This window comes from Sciurus vulgaris (genome assembly GCF_902686455.1).
Source record: "Sciurus vulgaris genome assembly, chromosome: 16".
Lineage (NCBI taxonomy): Eukaryota > Metazoa > Chordata > Mammalia > Rodentia > Sciuridae > Sciurus > Sciurus vulgaris.
Window position 1 is genome coordinate 19,621,152 of NC_136477.1, and position 17,417 is coordinate 19,638,568.

Consider the following 17,417-nt stretch of genomic DNA (forward strand, 5'->3'; position numbering starts at 1 on the left):
TAATGCCTTGCTTTTACTGAGGCTGCCTTTGAACTCAGGATCCTCCTGCCTCAGCCTCCTGAGCCACTGGGATTATAGGTGTGTGCCACCACACCCAACTTTCCCAATTTATTTTTAAAATTTCGTACATTAAGGTTCAGTCTTTGTGCTGTGAGGTCTTGGTACTATGAGTTGTTGAGTTTGTGGTTCAGCCTTTCTGATAGATGTATGGAGAAATCTCACTGTGGTTTTAATTTGCGTTTCCCAGATGACTCGTGATGTTGCTCACCTTTTCAAGGGAATGTTGTGCTTGACTGTCTTCACTTTGTGCTGTGTGTTTACGTGTTTGGCTCTTTTGCATGGAGTTGCTTTCTTTTCATGTGGTTGTGGTTTCATGTGGATCTGCGTGCTGGGGGCAGGGCTCTCTTCTCCTCCTTTGCTGAGGGGATCCTCCCCAGGCTGGGTGGGGAGGCAGCGTGCAGTTGGCAGCCTGCGTCTCCTCCAGAAAGGTCTCTAATCGACCCTGCCAGGTCCTTGTGCGGAGTTTGGTGCATTCTGTGTTGGAGTCAGGGTCTTTTAGGGCCGGGAAAGGACAGCTCACCCTGGGCAGAGGGCAGGTGTTCCCAGAGGAAGAGGAGGAAGAGCAGCAGAAACAGCAGAGACTCTGTGATCTTGGGCAAATTACTTAACACTTTTTTACTTTAGTTTCCACAATCATAAAATGTGGACAATAATTATACCTACATTAAACACTGTCACAAGGGTTAAGTGAAGGAATGCAAAGACTTAGCCCATTGTTTGCATTCAGCAAATGTCTGTGATTGTCATTGTCTTTGATTAGGTCTGGCTGGCCAGAGCAAAGGTAGAGAAGGAAGGTTCACCTACCTGGATAGCCCTGCACTGTGACTAGTGTGACACCATAGGCTTCCCCAGCTCACTGCCACTTCCTCCAGGAACCCTTCCTGGCTTTGACCTGTGTGCCTGGTTCCTGCTCTGTCTTGACACCCTGCTGGAGTCATTTTCATGCAGATTTACAGGCACTCATGTTTTACACCTAGCGAATGCTCCGGAAAGGTCTACTGTTTTTTCTTTTTTATTGGTGCATTGTAGTTGTACCTAATGGTGGGATTTGTTGTTACAGTCAGGAAAGTTTTCTTGTTAAGTAAAGAAACAGCAGGCTTGTTGAGGTGACAGCGAGTCTGCAGTTTTTCTTGGAGCATGGTAGGTGGTAAGGTAGGTGGGATCAAGTTGAATCTGGGCTGTTGAGTTTAAACTTTAAATTTGCAGGCAGAGGAAGCTGTTCCTTAGAGGCACTGCTGGTCATGTCATTGGTAAGAAGACTGATTTTATTGAAGACTGAGATGACTGTGCCTGGCACACCAGATTGTTTTCATAGTTTTAAGGGGTAACATTTCAACCAGACACTTATTTTGGTTGCTACTCAGTGGTCTGGTGAGGTCTGAGGGTTTATTCCCATTTCCCTGAGTGAGTCAGGAAGGGGCTAAGGCTCAGGAAACCCAGAGACCCCTACCCAACGCACAGAGCCAGGGAGTAGTGGAGCTAGAATTTGAACTCAGGTGGGCCTTCTGAGCCTGTTCTTCCCTTTTTCCCCGCTTACCCACCCAGGTGAGAGGACAAGGATTGGGGCCTTCTTCTCTAGAAGAGTCCTCTGTATCGTGTTCTGAAGGGAGCCGTAGGTGGGTCAGTGTAAAAGTAACATACCTGGAGTTGGTAGCTCTGTCTACATGTGAAGGAAGGATTATATTTAAAATAGAAATAGAAAATAATTTCTTTCTTTTTTTTTTTTTTTTTGAGACAGAGTCTCACTAAGTTGCTGAGAGTTTCACTAAATGGATGAGGTTGGTTTCAGACTTTCAATCCTTCTGCCTCAGCCTCTTGAGTTGCTGAGATCACACATGTGCCACCACACCCAGTCTAGACAATTTTAGGCATAACCTGAGGCCTCCCGCACTGACCCGGCTCCCCTAGGCCTGCCTGTCATGGAAACCAGAACCTTCCACCAAGCCCCACCTGGCAGGCCCACAGGGGTGGCTGAGTTGGTTCTGTGCTGGGCTTCAAGACCAGTGTTGCAGGGCCTGTATTGGCTGCCTGAACCTGGGCACAGACTTCCTTAGGAACCCCGAGCAGGGCCTTGGTGCTACGAATGGTGGTGGCCAGAGAGGACCTGGTGCTGCCTCTTCCCCCATGCTGTGCATGCTGGGCCTTTGCTCCCGTGGTCTGGTCTCCATGGGAACTCACGGTATTCAGAACTGCACGGGGAGGTTTGCTGTAGAGGAAAAACAGCCTTGAGAGTGACAGCTCTGGGTTTTAATCCTGCCTCCGCTTGCTATTAGCTGTGTGACCTTGGACACATGTCGTATCTCAGAGCCTGGCTTTTCTTACCTGGGTCCTTGAGGCTGTAGTAATCGGAGCTCAGCTGGGGAAGCTCTGCCTCCACGCTCACTCACAGGGCTGGCTGTCAGCAGGTCCTCGTGGCTATTGAACTGGGGCCTCAGTTCCCCCTCACTGGGTGTTGGATGAAGGCTCCCTTGGTTCCTTGCTCACAGTAAGCATCTGATTTCATCAGATCAGTGGTTCCAAAAGACGGGGGGATTAGTCATAGTGTTTTGTAACCTAATCTCAAAAGTGACATCACTTTGGTGTATTGTCAAAAGCATATCGGTAGATTCAGCCTGCTTTTAAAGGGACAGCATCACACAGGGGCACCAACCATAGGAGGCACTGTTTACTGGGGGCATGTTAGAAGGCTGTCTGCACTGCCCCATCTCGTCGCCAGTGCCCCCTTTTCAGTTTTGGTACTGAGTATTAAATCCAGGGTATTTAACCACTGATCTACATGCCAGCCCTTTTTATTTTTTATTTTGAGGCAGGGTCTTGCTAAATAACTGACGGTTTTGCTCAGTTACTGAGACTGGCCTTAAACTTGGGAACCTCCTGCCTTAGCCTCCCAAGTTATTGGAGTTACAAGTGTGTACCGCCATGCATGGCTCAGGACCCCCTTTCTGCACACAGTACTTGGATTCTGTTGTCCTTGAGCCTCCTCTGTCTGTGTTCAGGACCCCATCTTTCATGTGTCCATATCTATTTCCAACTCGAGCGTCAGGTAGGGATGGTGAATGATTTAAAGGCTCCCCTTTAAATGCCTTCCCCCCACCAGCATCTGCCTCTCACTCTCAGAGGGTCTTAGGTACAGAGGCCTACAGCGCTCCACAGCTCGTGTCCCCAGGAGCAGTCCTCAACCAGTAAGTGCGGGAGCAGCAGGCAATCCCTCTGCTCTCATCTGCAGGCGTCCACAGAGGTCACTTGCTCAACACCCAGGTCTTCTTGTTGTGGGGGTAGGTGCTTGAGATGAAACCCAGGGGCTCTTTAGTACTGAGCTACACACCCCATCCTTTTTATTTTCGACTCAGGGTCTCACCAAGTTGCCCACACTGGCCTTGAACTTGTGATCCTCCGGCCTCAGCCTCCCAAGTGGCAGGGATTATAAGTGTGTGCCACTGTGCCGGGCTCTGAACCTTTTGTCAGCTGCCTCCCTTCCCTGTTTCCTACACTGCCCAGATAAATTACTTGTCTTAGGGTTTACTTCTGGGGGCACGCAAACTAAGATAGTCAGTGACAAGACCTAAGCCAATGCCTATGGAATAAACTACCATAAGAGGGTCCCCCCCGCACCCCTGCCCTGGGTACTAGAGATTGAACCCAGGGGTGCTTTACTACCGAGCTACATCCCCTTTTTATTTTTGAACTTGAGACAGGGTTTCACTAAGTTGCCCAGGCTGGCCTTGAACTTGTATGATCCTCCAGCCTCAGCCTCCTGAGGGCCTACTGGGTATGCACCAGGGTGTAAACTGTGAGAGGATTTTGACGGCTGAAGAGGGAATGTGCAGGCACGTATGTTGGATGGTGAGTTGATGAGAAATGATCAAGCCAAGGTCTTGAAAGGGCTGGAAAGATGTGGAATCCCTGCTTGGGAGGTTCAGTGGATGTCAGTGGAGGAGGCCTGCCTGAGGCTTGGCTGTGCGGAAGCCCCACGTGTGCATGGTTCTTGTCTGGGCGGGCTTCCCCCGGCCGGGACTTTTCTTTGCCTGATGAAGTGCAGACAGTTGGGCTGGGCCTTGTCCTGGCCCACATCTCATTTTCCCTGTAATTTTCTTTATTCCTGCCGGTCTCTGTGTTCTCAGTGTCCTTTGCTCATCAGATGCCCTCCCTTGCCCATCCTGATAGCCACTCAGCCACAGCTGACCCAGCGTGTGTGGTAGGGGTGCGCCCTGACGATGCTGTCACTGGGGTTTGCGCATGTGGACACTTGTCACTGTGTGCTTTTTGTACATCCTGTGAGGGTAGATGGCAGGTTCTAGTGAGGAAGTATAGTGAGGAGACCTGTGTTTGAGTCCCCATCGAATCCTGGAACCCCCAAAAGGCACTGCACAGGCAGGACTGTCATGGGTCAGACAGAATGATGCACCCTGCTGTTTATTGCTGCTGTTTCTGACTCCTTCATCTCTGCATATGCCATTTATATTCCCGTGTGTATATATGGAGGGAGGCGGGTGAGACCTCTGGATGCTGCAGGAGAACGTTGTTATCCTTCTTCCACAATGAGGAAAATGAAACCCAGAGAAGTTCAAGCTCTTCCAAGGCCAGGTAGTTGGAGAACCAGAATTTAAAATGGGGTCTTTTGATCTTCACAACCCATTGCCCCACTGCGCGTGTGAAACCTGGATTGTGAGACGGGCTGCATCCTTTTGGGAGCTGGTATTCTATTGCAAATGTTCCTTAAAAGCTGGATAGTGACATTCTAGGCTTTGCTGACCAGATAGCCTCTGTTGCATTCAACTCTGGAAGTGTGGGAGCAGCAGAGACAGTAATGGAAAGTGGGGGACAGTGCTCTTAGAAATTTGAGAGAAACAAGCCTGGGCCCGGCTTTGGCCTGTGCATCATAGCTTGCCCACAGTGGGTCCCACATAAGAGTCGCTCAGCAAGTCCTTTCTGAATGTGGACCCGTGTTTCTCTCTCCTGCGCTGAGCTGACCTTCCTGCTCTACCCCCATTTCTTCTGCAGTACGTGGGTCCCCCCGTGGCTTACATCCAGCAGATATTTGTGAAGTCCTCAGTGTCTCCCTGGCATAAGAACCTTCTGGCAGTAGATGTGTTCCGCTCACCTCTGTCCCGGGCATTCCAGCTGGTGGAGGAGATCCGGAACCACGTGCTGAGAGACAGGTACCCCTCCCAGGAACCCTGGCCTCCCCAAACCCATTCTGAACTGAAGGGAGCACCACAGCCTCGCTGTAACTCCAGTGAGCCAGCTAGCTCTGCAGAGGTAGGACAGCCAGGAGGAAGAGGGAGCCTGCTCCCAACCTCCCGCATCCTTGCACTGTGTTCCCCTGGGACTGGGGAGTCCTGATCCCCACACCTTAGACAGAGTGAGCGTCCACAGGCTTGCCTCTGGTGAGCTCGCTGAGGACTAGCTGGCTCATGACTCAGGTGGCTCCTTACCTCTGGGTTGTAAGATGTGGGTGTCATAATGGCTCTGAGGACGAGAAGCAGGCTGCACCGGGGATTCCTTCAGAAACCTTAACGCTGGGCCCGCTTCCCGGCCCCTCAGTAGCTCTCTGGCGCTTTCGACTTTATTGGCTGCCACTGCTTGGTTTTAGTTAGCGAGGACTTTGACGAGGATTTTGGTGAACTGTGAAACCCTCAATTTCTCCTACTCACCTGCCTCGCCCACTAAATTGACTGGAATGTTTCAGCAGGGGCTCTTCCGCGCCCCCCACTCCTTGGAGGTGTTGTGGGCTCCGTGTTCACTTTGAAGGCCAGGCAGCCACATGGTTTGGTTGGTGACCCTCTGGCAGTACTTTCCCCTGGTGGCAGAGGTGCCCCATGAGTCCAGTGAGCCGCCCTCTGCTGGCAGGCACAGCATGTACCTTGTCCTGTCTCCTGCTCAGCTCCGGGATCCGGAGCCTGGAGGAGGTGTGCCTGCAGGTGACTGAGCTGCTGCCAGGCCTCAGGAAACTCCGGAACCTACTGCCTGAGCATGGCTGCCTACTGCTGTCCCCTGGGAACTTCTGGCAGAATGACCGGGAACGCTTCCATGCTGACCCTGACATCATTGGCACCATCCACCAGCATGAGCCCAAAACTCTGCAGACGTCAGCCACACTCAAGGGTACCCCAGCCCAGGTTCCCTGAGGACCCACACGGGAGCCCGCTGGCCGCCATCTCTCCTGGGATGGGTGCTCTGGCAGATGGGGGTTACCCTGACTCTAAGGGTGGGGGTGGGGAAGGGCCCTTGGTGGCCCTGCAGTGGCTGCCATTCCTTGTCAGTGCCCACTGGTCTCTGCCTGCAGACTTGCTCTTTGGTGTTCCTGGGAAGTACAGTGGGGTGAGCCTCTACACAAGGAAGAGGATGGTCTCCTACACCATCACCCTGGTCTTCCAGCGCTACCATGCCAAGTAAGGTGCTCAGGTTCTGGGTCTGACTGCTCCATGTTGACATGAGGCTGAGAGGTCCCTGTTCTGCCCACAGGGTTCAGAATGCCCCCTGACAACTTGGATAGTTTTGGGGCCTCTTGGTAAAATGTTATATCCCTTAGACACCCTTAGGGTGTTGTTTGCTGCATTCAAATGGGGATGGCTTGACAGCCTGCTAAGAACAAGGGCCTGAAGCGAGGCTGACAGTTCCGTGTCCCAGCGTCTCTCTGGTTCCAGCCTCGGCAGGCAGCCCCAGCAGATAACTGCTGAGTCCTTCCTCATGGAGCACGACAGGCAGCTCTCCCCGTTGACAGGACACTTGAGGAGCCTCCAGTTGGCCCTCCTGGGCCTTTGGCAATCGAGGTGGTGTAACAGATCAGGGAAGGAGCAGGGGAGCTCCTGAGACAACTTGGCCAGCATTGTAATTCTTCCAGCACCCCTGGGAACTATGAAGAAGTTTAGAACCTTGGAGAAGTTTTCTCCCAACAGGGGGAGAGAAGCCTAGAGGGACCCTTCCAGGGGTTTTCTTGTCTCCAGGTTTCTGGGCAGCCTGCGTGCCCGCCTCATGCTTCTGCATCCCAGCCCCAACTGCAGCCTTCGCGCGGAGAGCCTGGTCCACGTGCACTTCAAGGAGGAGATTGGGATTGCCGAGCTCATCCCTCTTGTGACCACCTACATCATCCTGTTTGCTTACATCTACTTCTCCACACGTAGGTCCATGGCAGGGAGCATCTCCACATCACCCACTTCCCTGCCTCTGGAGGGGCTTGGGGTAGAGATGTGGAAATGCCTTGTGGTCACCAAAGTCAGAGTCTTGGGGGCTCAGGTGGGTCCAGGGCTCCTCTCACTTCTCAGGGAAAGACCCTTCCTGGGTTAGAGTTCCCAAAGAATGTGCCAAGTGCACGAGACTGGGAAGTGTCCATGACTGTCCCTTTCTTTTGGTTAAACCAGGAACTCTTTCCTTGATTGTCAGGGCACATAAAGGCAGGGCACACCTGTATGCTCCCAGGAGATCAGTTAAGAAGGACCAGGGGCTGGGGAGGTGCTGCCTTAATGTGTCCTCTCTGCCCTACAGGCAAGATCGACATGGTCAAGTCCAAGTGGGGCCTGGCCTTGGCCGCCGTGGTCACGGTGCTCAGCTCGCTGCTCATGTCTGTGGGCCTCTGCACTCTCTTTGGCCTGACGCCCACCCTCAATGGCGGGTAGGTCCCCAGCTGGTTCCCTTGGGCCACAGTGTGGGCCCTCAGGCCAGAGCCTTGCACATCTGGGTACTTGGCCCTCCTTGAACTACCCCATGTCTTCCCCTTGCTGTTTTTTACATTCAAGAGGTACATGTTCCTTCTCTTTTTTTTTAATTTGCGATTCTGGGGATTGAAGCCGGGGCCTTGTACTTTGGAGGCAAGCACTCTACCAGCTGAGCTATATCCCCAGCCCTACATGCTCTTTCTCTTTGAGCATCTCGCTTGTCTCTATACATGTGTGTTGTAGGGCATGTGTTTACATATAGTACATACATAGGTGTGTGTATATTTATGTGCTTATAAGATTTTGTGTATATAGGAAATATATTTGTGTATCCATGGGTATACACTCCTTGTGTGATGGATGTGTGTTTGTGTTACACACACGTGCGTGCTCGTTCTTGGTGGCTTATGTCATAGAAGGGTGTGAAGGATACATTTCTTTTCATGGTTAAGAGATTTAAATGCCCAATCAGAGAATAAGCTTAGAGTGAGTTTTGTAAAGGACTTGAGAATACTGTAATTCATCACCTCCTGCAGTGACGTTTGCTCTGCCTTTGCTGTTCCTCTCTGAGTCAGCCTGGAAGCCCTTCCCTGTTTGTCCTCAGGCTTTCCCCTCCTCTCTGACTGGCCCTACCTGCCTGTTAGTGCTACTAACCCACTGGTCTGTACCAGAGCTAGGCTTATCTGCCGGGTCGTAGCTAAAGTGACCCATCTTCCTTCTTCCCTCCCTCCCCACGCCCGCCCTTCCATTTATTTTGTGGTTTGGAGGATGGAACTCCGGCTTCGTGTGTGCTAGGCACGTGCTCTGCAGAAGAGTGACTTTGTGTTGCTTCTGTTACTTCCCTTGTCGGTGAAACACTGCTTCCCTTCCCACACCCCCCCTCCCTCACCCCTGCCTGCAGGCCTCCCTCACTTCCAGTTCCTCGGAGTCTGTTAGAAGCAGCGTGACCCTGGGGCTTGGCCAGCTGGAGGGTGTCCTTTAGGAGCAGTTGCTCTTCCCAAACGCAGCTTGTCAGCAAAGGCTTAGGGCTTTAGGCTGTTTTCACCCCTTTCCTTTAGTTCTGATGGCGGCTTGGCCTAGAGTTGTCGTGTGGGTCTCGGCAGCAGTCACTGCTCTAGCCAGCAGTCTGTGTGGCCTGGCAGCGGGGCGGGGAGCTCTCCCCAGGGGCCACCCCAACCTCCTCCTGTGCTGGGTGGGAGAACTGGCGTGGTTGCTGGTGCCTGAAAGCCGAGAGCTGTGTGTACAGAGGCCCTGGTGTGTGAGGGAGGGTGGGGAGGGTTTCCCTGTGCTGGTGGGAGTCACTCCGCAACCACTACAAGCTGGAAACCCTGGAGCCTCCCAGGGCCTGAGCCTGGTGAAAGTACATGTCCCTCACCATCTTCTTCTCTGTCCCCAGCGAGATCTTCCCGTACCTGGTGGTGGTTATTGGGTTAGAGAATGTGTTGGTGCTCACCAAGTCAGTGGTCTCCACCCCAGTGGACCTCGAGGTGAAGCTGCGGATTGCCCAAGGTAACCTGGGGCCTACCCCTCTTGCCAGTGCACCCCTGAGAAAGCGGAGCCCTTGAAACCTGTCCTGCTCTGGCTGCCAACATAGCACTCAGTGGGCCACCAGGCCCTGGCAGCTTGCTACCAGCTACCTTAAGGAACCACGGGGTCACTGGACACTACTTGTCCTGGGTCACATGTCAGTAAGAGAGCAGACCAGACTGCTGCAGAGGTCGTGGTTGGTGGTGGCCTTGCATCTGGCCCACTGCTAGTGTCTATTCTTCCTGTCTCACTCCACCATGACATGCCCAGGTGCCTGGGCTGTCACTCTGGAGGTGCTGCCTCCACAGATGACCTCGCAGGTGGGAACTGGGGATTTGGAATTCTGTGGAAAGAGAGTAAAGCAAGAGCCTGCCCCTGGAGGTCTGGTCTCTTGAGCAGACTCTTCTTAAAGCCCATGTCTGTGAAGAATGGGCTGGAGTCTGGCTGTCCATTCACTCATCCAGCCTCTGTGAGCTTCTGTGACAGGCCAGACCCTGCATGGGGGTCATGAAGAGATGAGGGGAAATAGTCCCCACCCCGTAGGCACTTGGAGCCTTATCCAGGCAATGGTGTGATGGCATGGGGACCAGGGACTTGCCATGGGGAGAACAGGAGAAGCCAGCTTAGTCTGCCACTCCTCCAGCCGTTCTGCCACTGGTAGGCACTCTGAGGTCACCCATGCTGCCCAGACAGGAAAGGCGCGTGGCGGTTCCGTGAGGTTAGAGTGGTGAGGCTTGCCTTCCTCAAGACTCTGCTTCTCCCTCTGATGGCTGTGGCTCTGCCCTGCACCCTTCAGTGGCCTGGGCCCCCTCCCGATGCCTCTACCCCGCTGTGGGCCCCATGGGGGTGTGCAGACGTGGAGCACAGGGAGGGCCTGTGCTGCCCCGTGCCTTGCCCTCTGCAGGCCTCAGCAGCGAGAGCTGGTCCATCATGAAGAACGTGGCAACCGAGCTGGGCATCATCCTCATTGGCTACTTCACCCTCGTGCCTGCCATCCAGGTAAGGCCCCAGGGCTGGCTGCTTGGCTGAGCATGGAACCAGCCACGGGGCTGTGCAGCTGAGGACAAGGTGCGCCCCTCTTTCCTCACGGGCGTCCTGGCCTGTGAGATGGGACCCCTCTTGGTAAGCTGGCTGCCACAGTTGCAGGGTGCTCTGGTACGCCCGGCTCAGCAGCACTCGGCGCATCCTGACTGTACGACATCGAGAGCCTACCCGGCCGGGCCCTGCCTCTGAATCTCCCCTACTTGCTTTCCCCTTCAGCCCAGTAGCGGAAGGAGGCCCTGTGGGCATGGCGGAGCAGCTATGCACTCCTCAGCCCCGGCTTCCCACTGCTCAGGCAGAAACACCGTGGAGTCCATTTCACCTTGCTCCATAGCTGTAGCCTCCAGATGCATGACCTGGTCTCCCTGTGGGTGGGCTGCCACCCATAAGACAGTGACCCTTCTCTTGGCAAAGTGCGCTCCCTCAGCTGTGGGGATAGGGGAGATAAACCCACCTGTGGGAGAAGGAGCTCCCAGCTTTTCCTCCTGGAAAAAGCAGTGTCTGCCAAGCAGGGTGTAGCCCTGAGTCTTCAGAACCACTGTACGTTTCACCCTGTTGTCTTAACGTATGGAGCAGGGCAGGGGAGAAAAATGGAAATCCCAGAAAATCCCATCCCTTGACAGGGTTTGGGGAGCAGAAAGAACACTTTTTTTCAGTTTTATGGCAGAATGAATCCCTCCTGCTGTCTCCTTTCTTTGGGCCAGTACAGTTACCAGCCAGGAAGCGTCTGAGAGCCCTGAAATGGGACAGGCCTGGGCTTTAGCTAGGTCTGTGGCCCAAGCAGGGTCAGGGCTCAGTGGGGGAGGGCACTTTGGGGAGCAGGCTGGTGGACCCACAGATTTCCAAGGTGGATCAGACCCTGCTCTGGGGGACGGGAAGATTGAGGGAGGGAACCACCCTGGCTCAGCCCTCTCTAGAGAGGTTTGAGGGGTCTGCGCTGCCCCCTGGTGGGGATGGGGTGAGTGGCTGGCCTGTCCCCACCAGGCTGCTCCACATTCCAAGCACATCGCCCTCTCTGCCACTGCCTTGTGGTTCCGAGGTGCCTGCAGCCGGGGAGCTGCTTCTCTGGGGCTCGCGGCCACGTAGTCACGGCGCCCCTTGTGTGCTCACCTAGGAGTTCTGTCTCTTCGCCGTCGTGGGCCTGGTGTCCGACTTCTTCCTCCAGATGCTGTTCTTCACCACCGTCCTGTCTATTGACATTCGCCGTATGGAGGTAGGAGTGGCTGAGCTCCACCTGTCCCACCCTCAGGGAACTCTGGGAGAGAGGGGTACAGACCCCAGGCAGGGGCAGTGCTTCCGCTCAGGCGGCACTCAGGCCTGACCGCTTGCCCCACAGCTAGCGGACCTGAACAAGCGACTGCCCCCGGAGGCATGCCTGCCCCCAGCCAAGCCTGGGGGTCGGCCAGCACGCCAGGAGAGGCAGCTGGCTGTGCGGCCATCCACACCCCATACCATCACACTGCAACCATCTTCCTTCCGAAACCTGCGACTCCCCAAGAGGCTGCGTGTCATCTACTTCCTGGCCCGTACCCGCCTGGCACAGCGCCTCATCATGGTACCTGCCTACCCTGCCCTCTGGGGTGCCAGCACTAGATTCCTGTGGGGTGCTGCCCTTTGCCTTGAGGTGGAGGGGTGCTCCTCAGGCCCTGGTGGCCTCTTGAAGCCTGGCCTTGGGAGCTGCCCATTGTGCCCTCCCTGCCCAGACCTTGGTGATTTCTAAGGAGATAAGCCCACCTGTGGGAGAAGGAGCTCCAGGGCCACCTAGATGGTGACCAAGAACTAGAGCCCGCAAGACAGGATACTCCGGACTGGAACTGCTGTGTGGCCATCACGTTTCCTGGGTGTGGTTCCTTGGCTGCTGTATAGCTTGCATGAGGCAGAAATGGCTAGGCAAATAGGTCACCAGCTGGGCCAGGTCAGCTGCCAGGGAGCAGCACCTCTCCTGAGGAGCTGGAGGGAAAGGCGAGTGAGGCTGAGGCTCGGGGCGGGTATGGCCTCCGGTGCAGGTCAGGCAGCTGGTCCTCTGGGAATGGTGGCAGCACTCTAGCCCTAGCTGAGGGCAGGTTAGGGCTGAAGGAGTTGTGTGTCAAAGCTGAAGGTGCTCCAGTGGTTGTCGGGCCCCTCTAGTAGCAAGTGCCAGCAGGTGGCAGTGGGAGAGGACTTGGGGAAGTGGAGGAGAGGACAGGCCAGGGCTGTGTGACTGTGAACACCCAGGCCGGGGTCCCTGAGCCCTGATGCCCCTCTGCAGGCTGGCACTGTTGTCTGGATTGGAGTCCTGGTGTACACGGACCCAGCGGGGCTGCGCACCTACCTTGCTGCCCAGGTGACAGAACAGAGCCCCCTGGGAGAGGGCGCCCTGGCCCCCATGCCTGTGCCTAGTGGCGTGCTTCCTGCCAGCCACCCGGATCCTGCCTTCTCCCTCTTTCAACCTGATGCTCCCAAGCTACCTGAGAACCAGACGTTGCCAGGCGAGCCATCTGAGCGTCCAGCAGAGGGTGTTCATGACAGCCCAGTTCCAGAGGTAACCTGGGGGCCTGAGGATGAGGAACTTTGGAGGAAGTTGTCCTTTCGCCACTGGCCCACGCTCTTCAGCTACTACAACATCACGCTAGCCAAGAGGTGAGCCGGGCTGTGCCGATTGCCCTTCCCTTGGCGATCAGCCTGCGAACCCCTCCCCCTCAGGCAGGAGATCCACTGGTTTGAATTCTGTATTGAATTTCAAATAAAATGATTCAAGATTGAGATATGGGAATGGGAGCTTGCAGCAACCACAGCTTGAGAGGGTGGCCCTGGGTCCTTGCTCTTGAGGAGTGACAGGTTGCCCCTTCTTCCCCTGGGCAGAAGGAGATTCACCCACTGTGCCTGGAGGGGTGAGGAAGCTACCTGTGTGGCCCGAATGGCTGCTTGGCTGTAGTGTCTGGGCGGGAGCCAGGTTGGGGTGCCAGAACAGAGGGTTCACCCCTGTCCACATCCTGCATACTGAGAGGACTACTTGGGGAGCAGTAGTAGTCCTGGGTGGAGAGTAGGGAGGGGACACGGCTGGTGGGAGTGGCAGGAGGACCAGTGGAGGGGTCCTTCCTTGCTGAGGCTGGCCACTGCTTGCTCCCAGGTACATCAGCCTGCTGCCAGTCATCCCAGTCACACTACGTCTGAACCCAAGGGAGGCTCTGGAAGGACGGCACCCGCAGGATGGCCGCAGTGCCTGGGCCCCATCTGGGCCAGTGCCCGCAGGCTGGGAGAGCGCGCCCAGAGTGCCTGGTGGGGCTCAGGCCCACGGTGACGTCACGTTGTACAAGTAAGGAGAAGGCAGGACAAGGTGAGGTGGGGGTGGCCCTTGGTGTTTGGCAGGCCACGCTCACACTATGCCCACACAGGGTGGCAGCGCTGGGGCTGGCGGCCGGCATCGTCCTGGTGCTGCTGCTGCTCTGTCTCTACCGCGTGCTCTGCCCACGCAACTACGGGCAGCCTGGCTCCGGACCCGGCAGGCGACGGCGCGGGGAGCTGCCCTGCGATGACTATGGCTACACGCCGCCTGAGACGGAGATCCTGCCACTGGTGCTGCGTGGTCACCTCATGGTGAGCCGCGGTTGCTTGGGCGGGCAGCCTGTCTGGGCACAGCCCGAGCCAACGTTGTGTGTTCCTGCAGGACATCGAGTGCCTGGCCAGTGACGGCATGCTGCTGGTGAGCTGCTGCCTGGCGGGCCGAGTCTGCGTGTGGGACGCTCAGACCGGGGACTGCATCACCCGTATCCCGCGCCTGGGGTAGGTGCTGCCCCCCGTGAGTCTGCCCCGGACTCCACTGTATGTCGCCACACGACCCCTCTTCAACCTGTCCACTTGGCCCCCACCCAACAGGCAGCGACGGGACAGTGGCAGCAACAGCGTGTTGGAGGCCCAGGAGGGCTGGGAGCGACTGTCAGACAATGGGAAGGCTGGCCCCGAGGAGCTCGGACACAGCCCCCCGTTGCGACACCGCCCTCGGGGCCCTCCGCCACCTGCCCTCTTCGGGGACCAGCCGGACCTCACTTGCTTAATTGACACCAACTTCTCGGCACAGCCGCGAGCCTCCGAGCCAGCTCAGCCTGAACCCCGGCACCGTGCCGGTTGCAGCCGCGCTCGGGATGCCCCAGGTTATGACTTCAGCCGCCTGGTGCAGCGCGTGTACCAGGAAGAGCCGCTGGCCACTGTGCGCACAGCAACTCTGCGCCCACCCTCACCAGGACCCATACTGCCTCTGGCCCCTGAGGATGAGGGGGGCTCCCCCGAGAAGGGCTCCCCTTCTTTTGCCTGGGCCCCCAGTGCCGATGGCTCCATATGGAGCTTGGAGCTGCAGGGCAACCTCATCGTGGTTGGGCGGAGCAGTGGCCGGCTGGAGGTGAGCCTCGGGGCTGTCCACGCAGGGCTTTCGGGCCTTCCTGCCGGGCACTCACAGCCCCTGGCTTGCAGGTGTGGGACGCCATCGAGGGTGTGCTGTGCTGCCGCAGTGAAGAGGGCGCCTCTGGCATCACAGCCCTCGTCTTCCTGGACAGAAGGTGAGAGTGCTGGGCTGCCTGCTGGCCCTGGGCCCCTCCACGGTGGAACTCGACTTCCTTTCTGATGTAGCCCCACCTGTCCACCTGGCAGGGAGGGGCGGTGACTAAATGAGTTTGGGGTGTGAAGTTCTTGCAACAGGGCCCACAGCCACTGTCACAACGGGCAGTGAGGACAGTGTTCCTCTTTTACCCTTCCAAAGTCAGAGCCTCTTAGGACCTGATCCTTACTGACCTTTCTGGGTCTCAGATGCATTTTTTATTTGCAGAGAATCCATGTTAGGAACAACTCTGTTAAACAACCTTTTTCTTGGGTCCTGGGTGCTGCCCCCTTTCCTCTCTTCCTCCTGCTCCTCTTGCCCCTCAGCACCCTCTTCCCAGGGGTGTTCCTGACTCCTCTGCACACACTCCCTGCAAGGACTTAGCTCTTGGACTTTGGCCCAGGCCATGTCCAGGTGCCTCCTGTTGACCACCTGTTCCAAGCCAGCTCGTCCTTCAGAGACTGGCTGTGGATGGCATCACCATCTAGGCTGGGGTCTTTTCCCGCCCCTGGAGTTGGGGAAGCCCCGCCCCTTAGCGCACTGTCTTGATTTCTGCCCTTTTGCCTGGCCCCTCCCCTCCCCCTCCCCCTCCCCAAGGGCACAGGTTGTAGACAGGCTGGAGTAAGGTTTTTACCCCCATTCCATGATTTGGGGGCTACTGGGCAAATGTACCCATCCCTGTCAGCCTATGGCTGGGAATTCTTGGGAATTCCAAAGAAAATCCTTTTTTCTTCATGGAAAAAGGAACAGTAGGATGTGTGGAGGTCAAAACTGCTTTTACCTGAGGCAGCAGCCCCTGTGACATTACAGCCCCACCGTAGGTCCGTAGGTCCTGGTTCCCTTCTCAGAAATGCCCCAGCCTATGTAGGGGATTCTTCCACTTCTTTTTTAATTTCCAGCTGGACATGAAGTTCACTAGGTACCACCTCACACATTAGGTCATTTAAACCTTACAACCACCCTGTGAGGTAAGCACTATAATCCCCATTTTATAGATGAAGAAACTGAGGCAGAGAGAGGCTAATAATTAAAGAGTTACAACTTAAGCACTCGGGCCCCAGCAAGTATTTTCAGCACCTTGTTTTCCTCTTGGTCACAGTCCCTCATGTCACTTCCCAAACTGGCCTTTTCTGTCTTTGTTGTTTCCATATCTCGCTGAGAGGGAGCCACCTGTTCTTCTCTTCCAGGATTGTGGCTGCTCGTCTCAACGGTTCCCTCGATTTCTTCTCCCTGGAGACCCACACTGCCCTCAGTCCCCTGCAGTTCCGAGGTCAGAGGGCTGGGGCAGGCGGGCGGATGCAGGGGCTGCGGACAGTGGCTTTTTCGGTCTCACTTGGCCCCTCTTCTTCAGGGACTCCAGGGCGAGGCAGTGCGCCCTCATCCCCTGTGTACAGCAGCAGTGACACCGTGGCCTTTCGCCTGACCCACACAGTGCCCTGCGCACACCAGAAACCCATCACAGCCCTGAAAGCTGCTGCAGGGCGCTTGGTGACGGGGAGCCAAGACCACACGCTGAGAGTGGGTGGTGTTCATGTCTCGGGTTTGGGGGGCTGGGGTGCTGAGGAGCGACAGAAGGCATTTCCTGGCTAAAGTGTAACTTGGGAAATCCCAGAGACCACAGCCTGCTCCTCCCCGTCCCAGGTGTTCCGTCTGGAGGATTCGTGCTGCCTCTTCACCCTGCAGGGTCACTCAGGAGCCATCACTTCTGTGTACATTGACCAGGTAAGGGGCACCGAGCTAGGCTCAGCAAAGACCCCACGCACTGGGGCATGGGGGACATGCTTGTTGACAAAGGCATTCCACAGTGACCTGTTCCTCTGCTTCTTCCCCTCAGACCATGGTGCTGGCCAGTGGAGGACAAGATGGGGCCATATGCCTGTGGGATGTGCTGACTGGCAGCCGGGTCAGCCACATGTTTGCCCACCGTGGGGACGTCACGTCCCTCACCTGTACCACCTCCTGCGTCATCAGTAGTGGCCTAGATGACCTCATCAGCATCTGGGACCGCAGCACGGGCATCAAGCTCTACTCCATTCAGCAGGTAAGCAAGTGGGGTGGGGCCTATTGTCCAGGGGCTTCAGGAAAGGACTCGATACTGAGCCTCTCCTGGCCTTGCCTTCAGGACCTGGGCTGTGGCGCAAGTTTGGGTGTCATCTCAGACAGCTTGCTGGTGACCGGCGGCCAGGGCTGCGTCTCCTTTTGGGACCTAAACTACGGGGACCTATTACAGACAGTCTACCTGGGAAAGAACAGCGAGGCCCAGCCGGCCCGCCAGATCCTGGTGCTGGACAATGCCGCCATTGTCTGCAACTTCGGCAGTGAGCTCAGCTTGGTGTACGTGCCCTCCGTGCTGGAGAAGCTGGACTGAGAGCAGGCAGCTGAGACCCCCTCAGCTGGCTGCACGGGGGCCTCTTGCCCAAGCAGGGCTGGGGTGCTATGTGGGGCCGACGCACTGGACCTAGACTGAGGGCAGCAGCTCCTGTCTGACTGTGATATTAAACTTTTTTAAAAATCACATTTGCCAGGGGCCTGAGCTACTTTTATCTCCCATCCTCTTTCTTAAT

The 17,417-nt window shown here is 56.1% G+C and overlaps 1 protein-coding gene across 1 annotated transcript in view; it reads left to right on the forward strand.

The window, feature by feature from the left end:
- SCAP (SREBF chaperone) overlaps positions 1-17,368 on the forward strand; it is a 59,210-nt gene extending 41,842 nt beyond the window's left edge. The window contains exons 4-23 of the mRNA XM_079116697.1: positions 5,062-5,219; positions 5,945-6,165; positions 6,347-6,452; positions 7,008-7,180; positions 7,546-7,672; positions 9,112-9,224; positions 10,147-10,241; positions 11,398-11,496; positions 11,620-11,838; positions 12,532-12,902; positions 13,393-13,578; positions 13,658-13,859; positions 13,930-14,045; positions 14,139-14,658; positions 14,730-14,815; positions 16,041-16,123; positions 16,205-16,371; positions 16,495-16,575; positions 16,688-16,894; positions 16,976-17,368. Of these exons, the coding sequence (XP_078972823.1) occupies positions 5,062-5,219; positions 5,945-6,165; positions 6,347-6,452; positions 7,008-7,180; positions 7,546-7,672; positions 9,112-9,224; positions 10,147-10,241; positions 11,398-11,496; positions 11,620-11,838; positions 12,532-12,902; positions 13,393-13,578; positions 13,658-13,859; positions 13,930-14,045; positions 14,139-14,658; positions 14,730-14,815; positions 16,041-16,123; positions 16,205-16,371; positions 16,495-16,575; positions 16,688-16,894; positions 16,976-17,221 (3,576 nt within the window). The 3' untranslated portion in view covers positions 17,222-17,368. The remainder of the gene's footprint in view (positions 1-5,061; positions 5,220-5,944; positions 6,166-6,346; positions 6,453-7,007; positions 7,181-7,545; positions 7,673-9,111; positions 9,225-10,146; positions 10,242-11,397; positions 11,497-11,619; positions 11,839-12,531; positions 12,903-13,392; positions 13,579-13,657; positions 13,860-13,929; positions 14,046-14,138; positions 14,659-14,729; positions 14,816-16,040; positions 16,124-16,204; positions 16,372-16,494; positions 16,576-16,687; positions 16,895-16,975) is intronic.
- Positions 17,369-17,417: the final 49 nt, after the last annotated feature.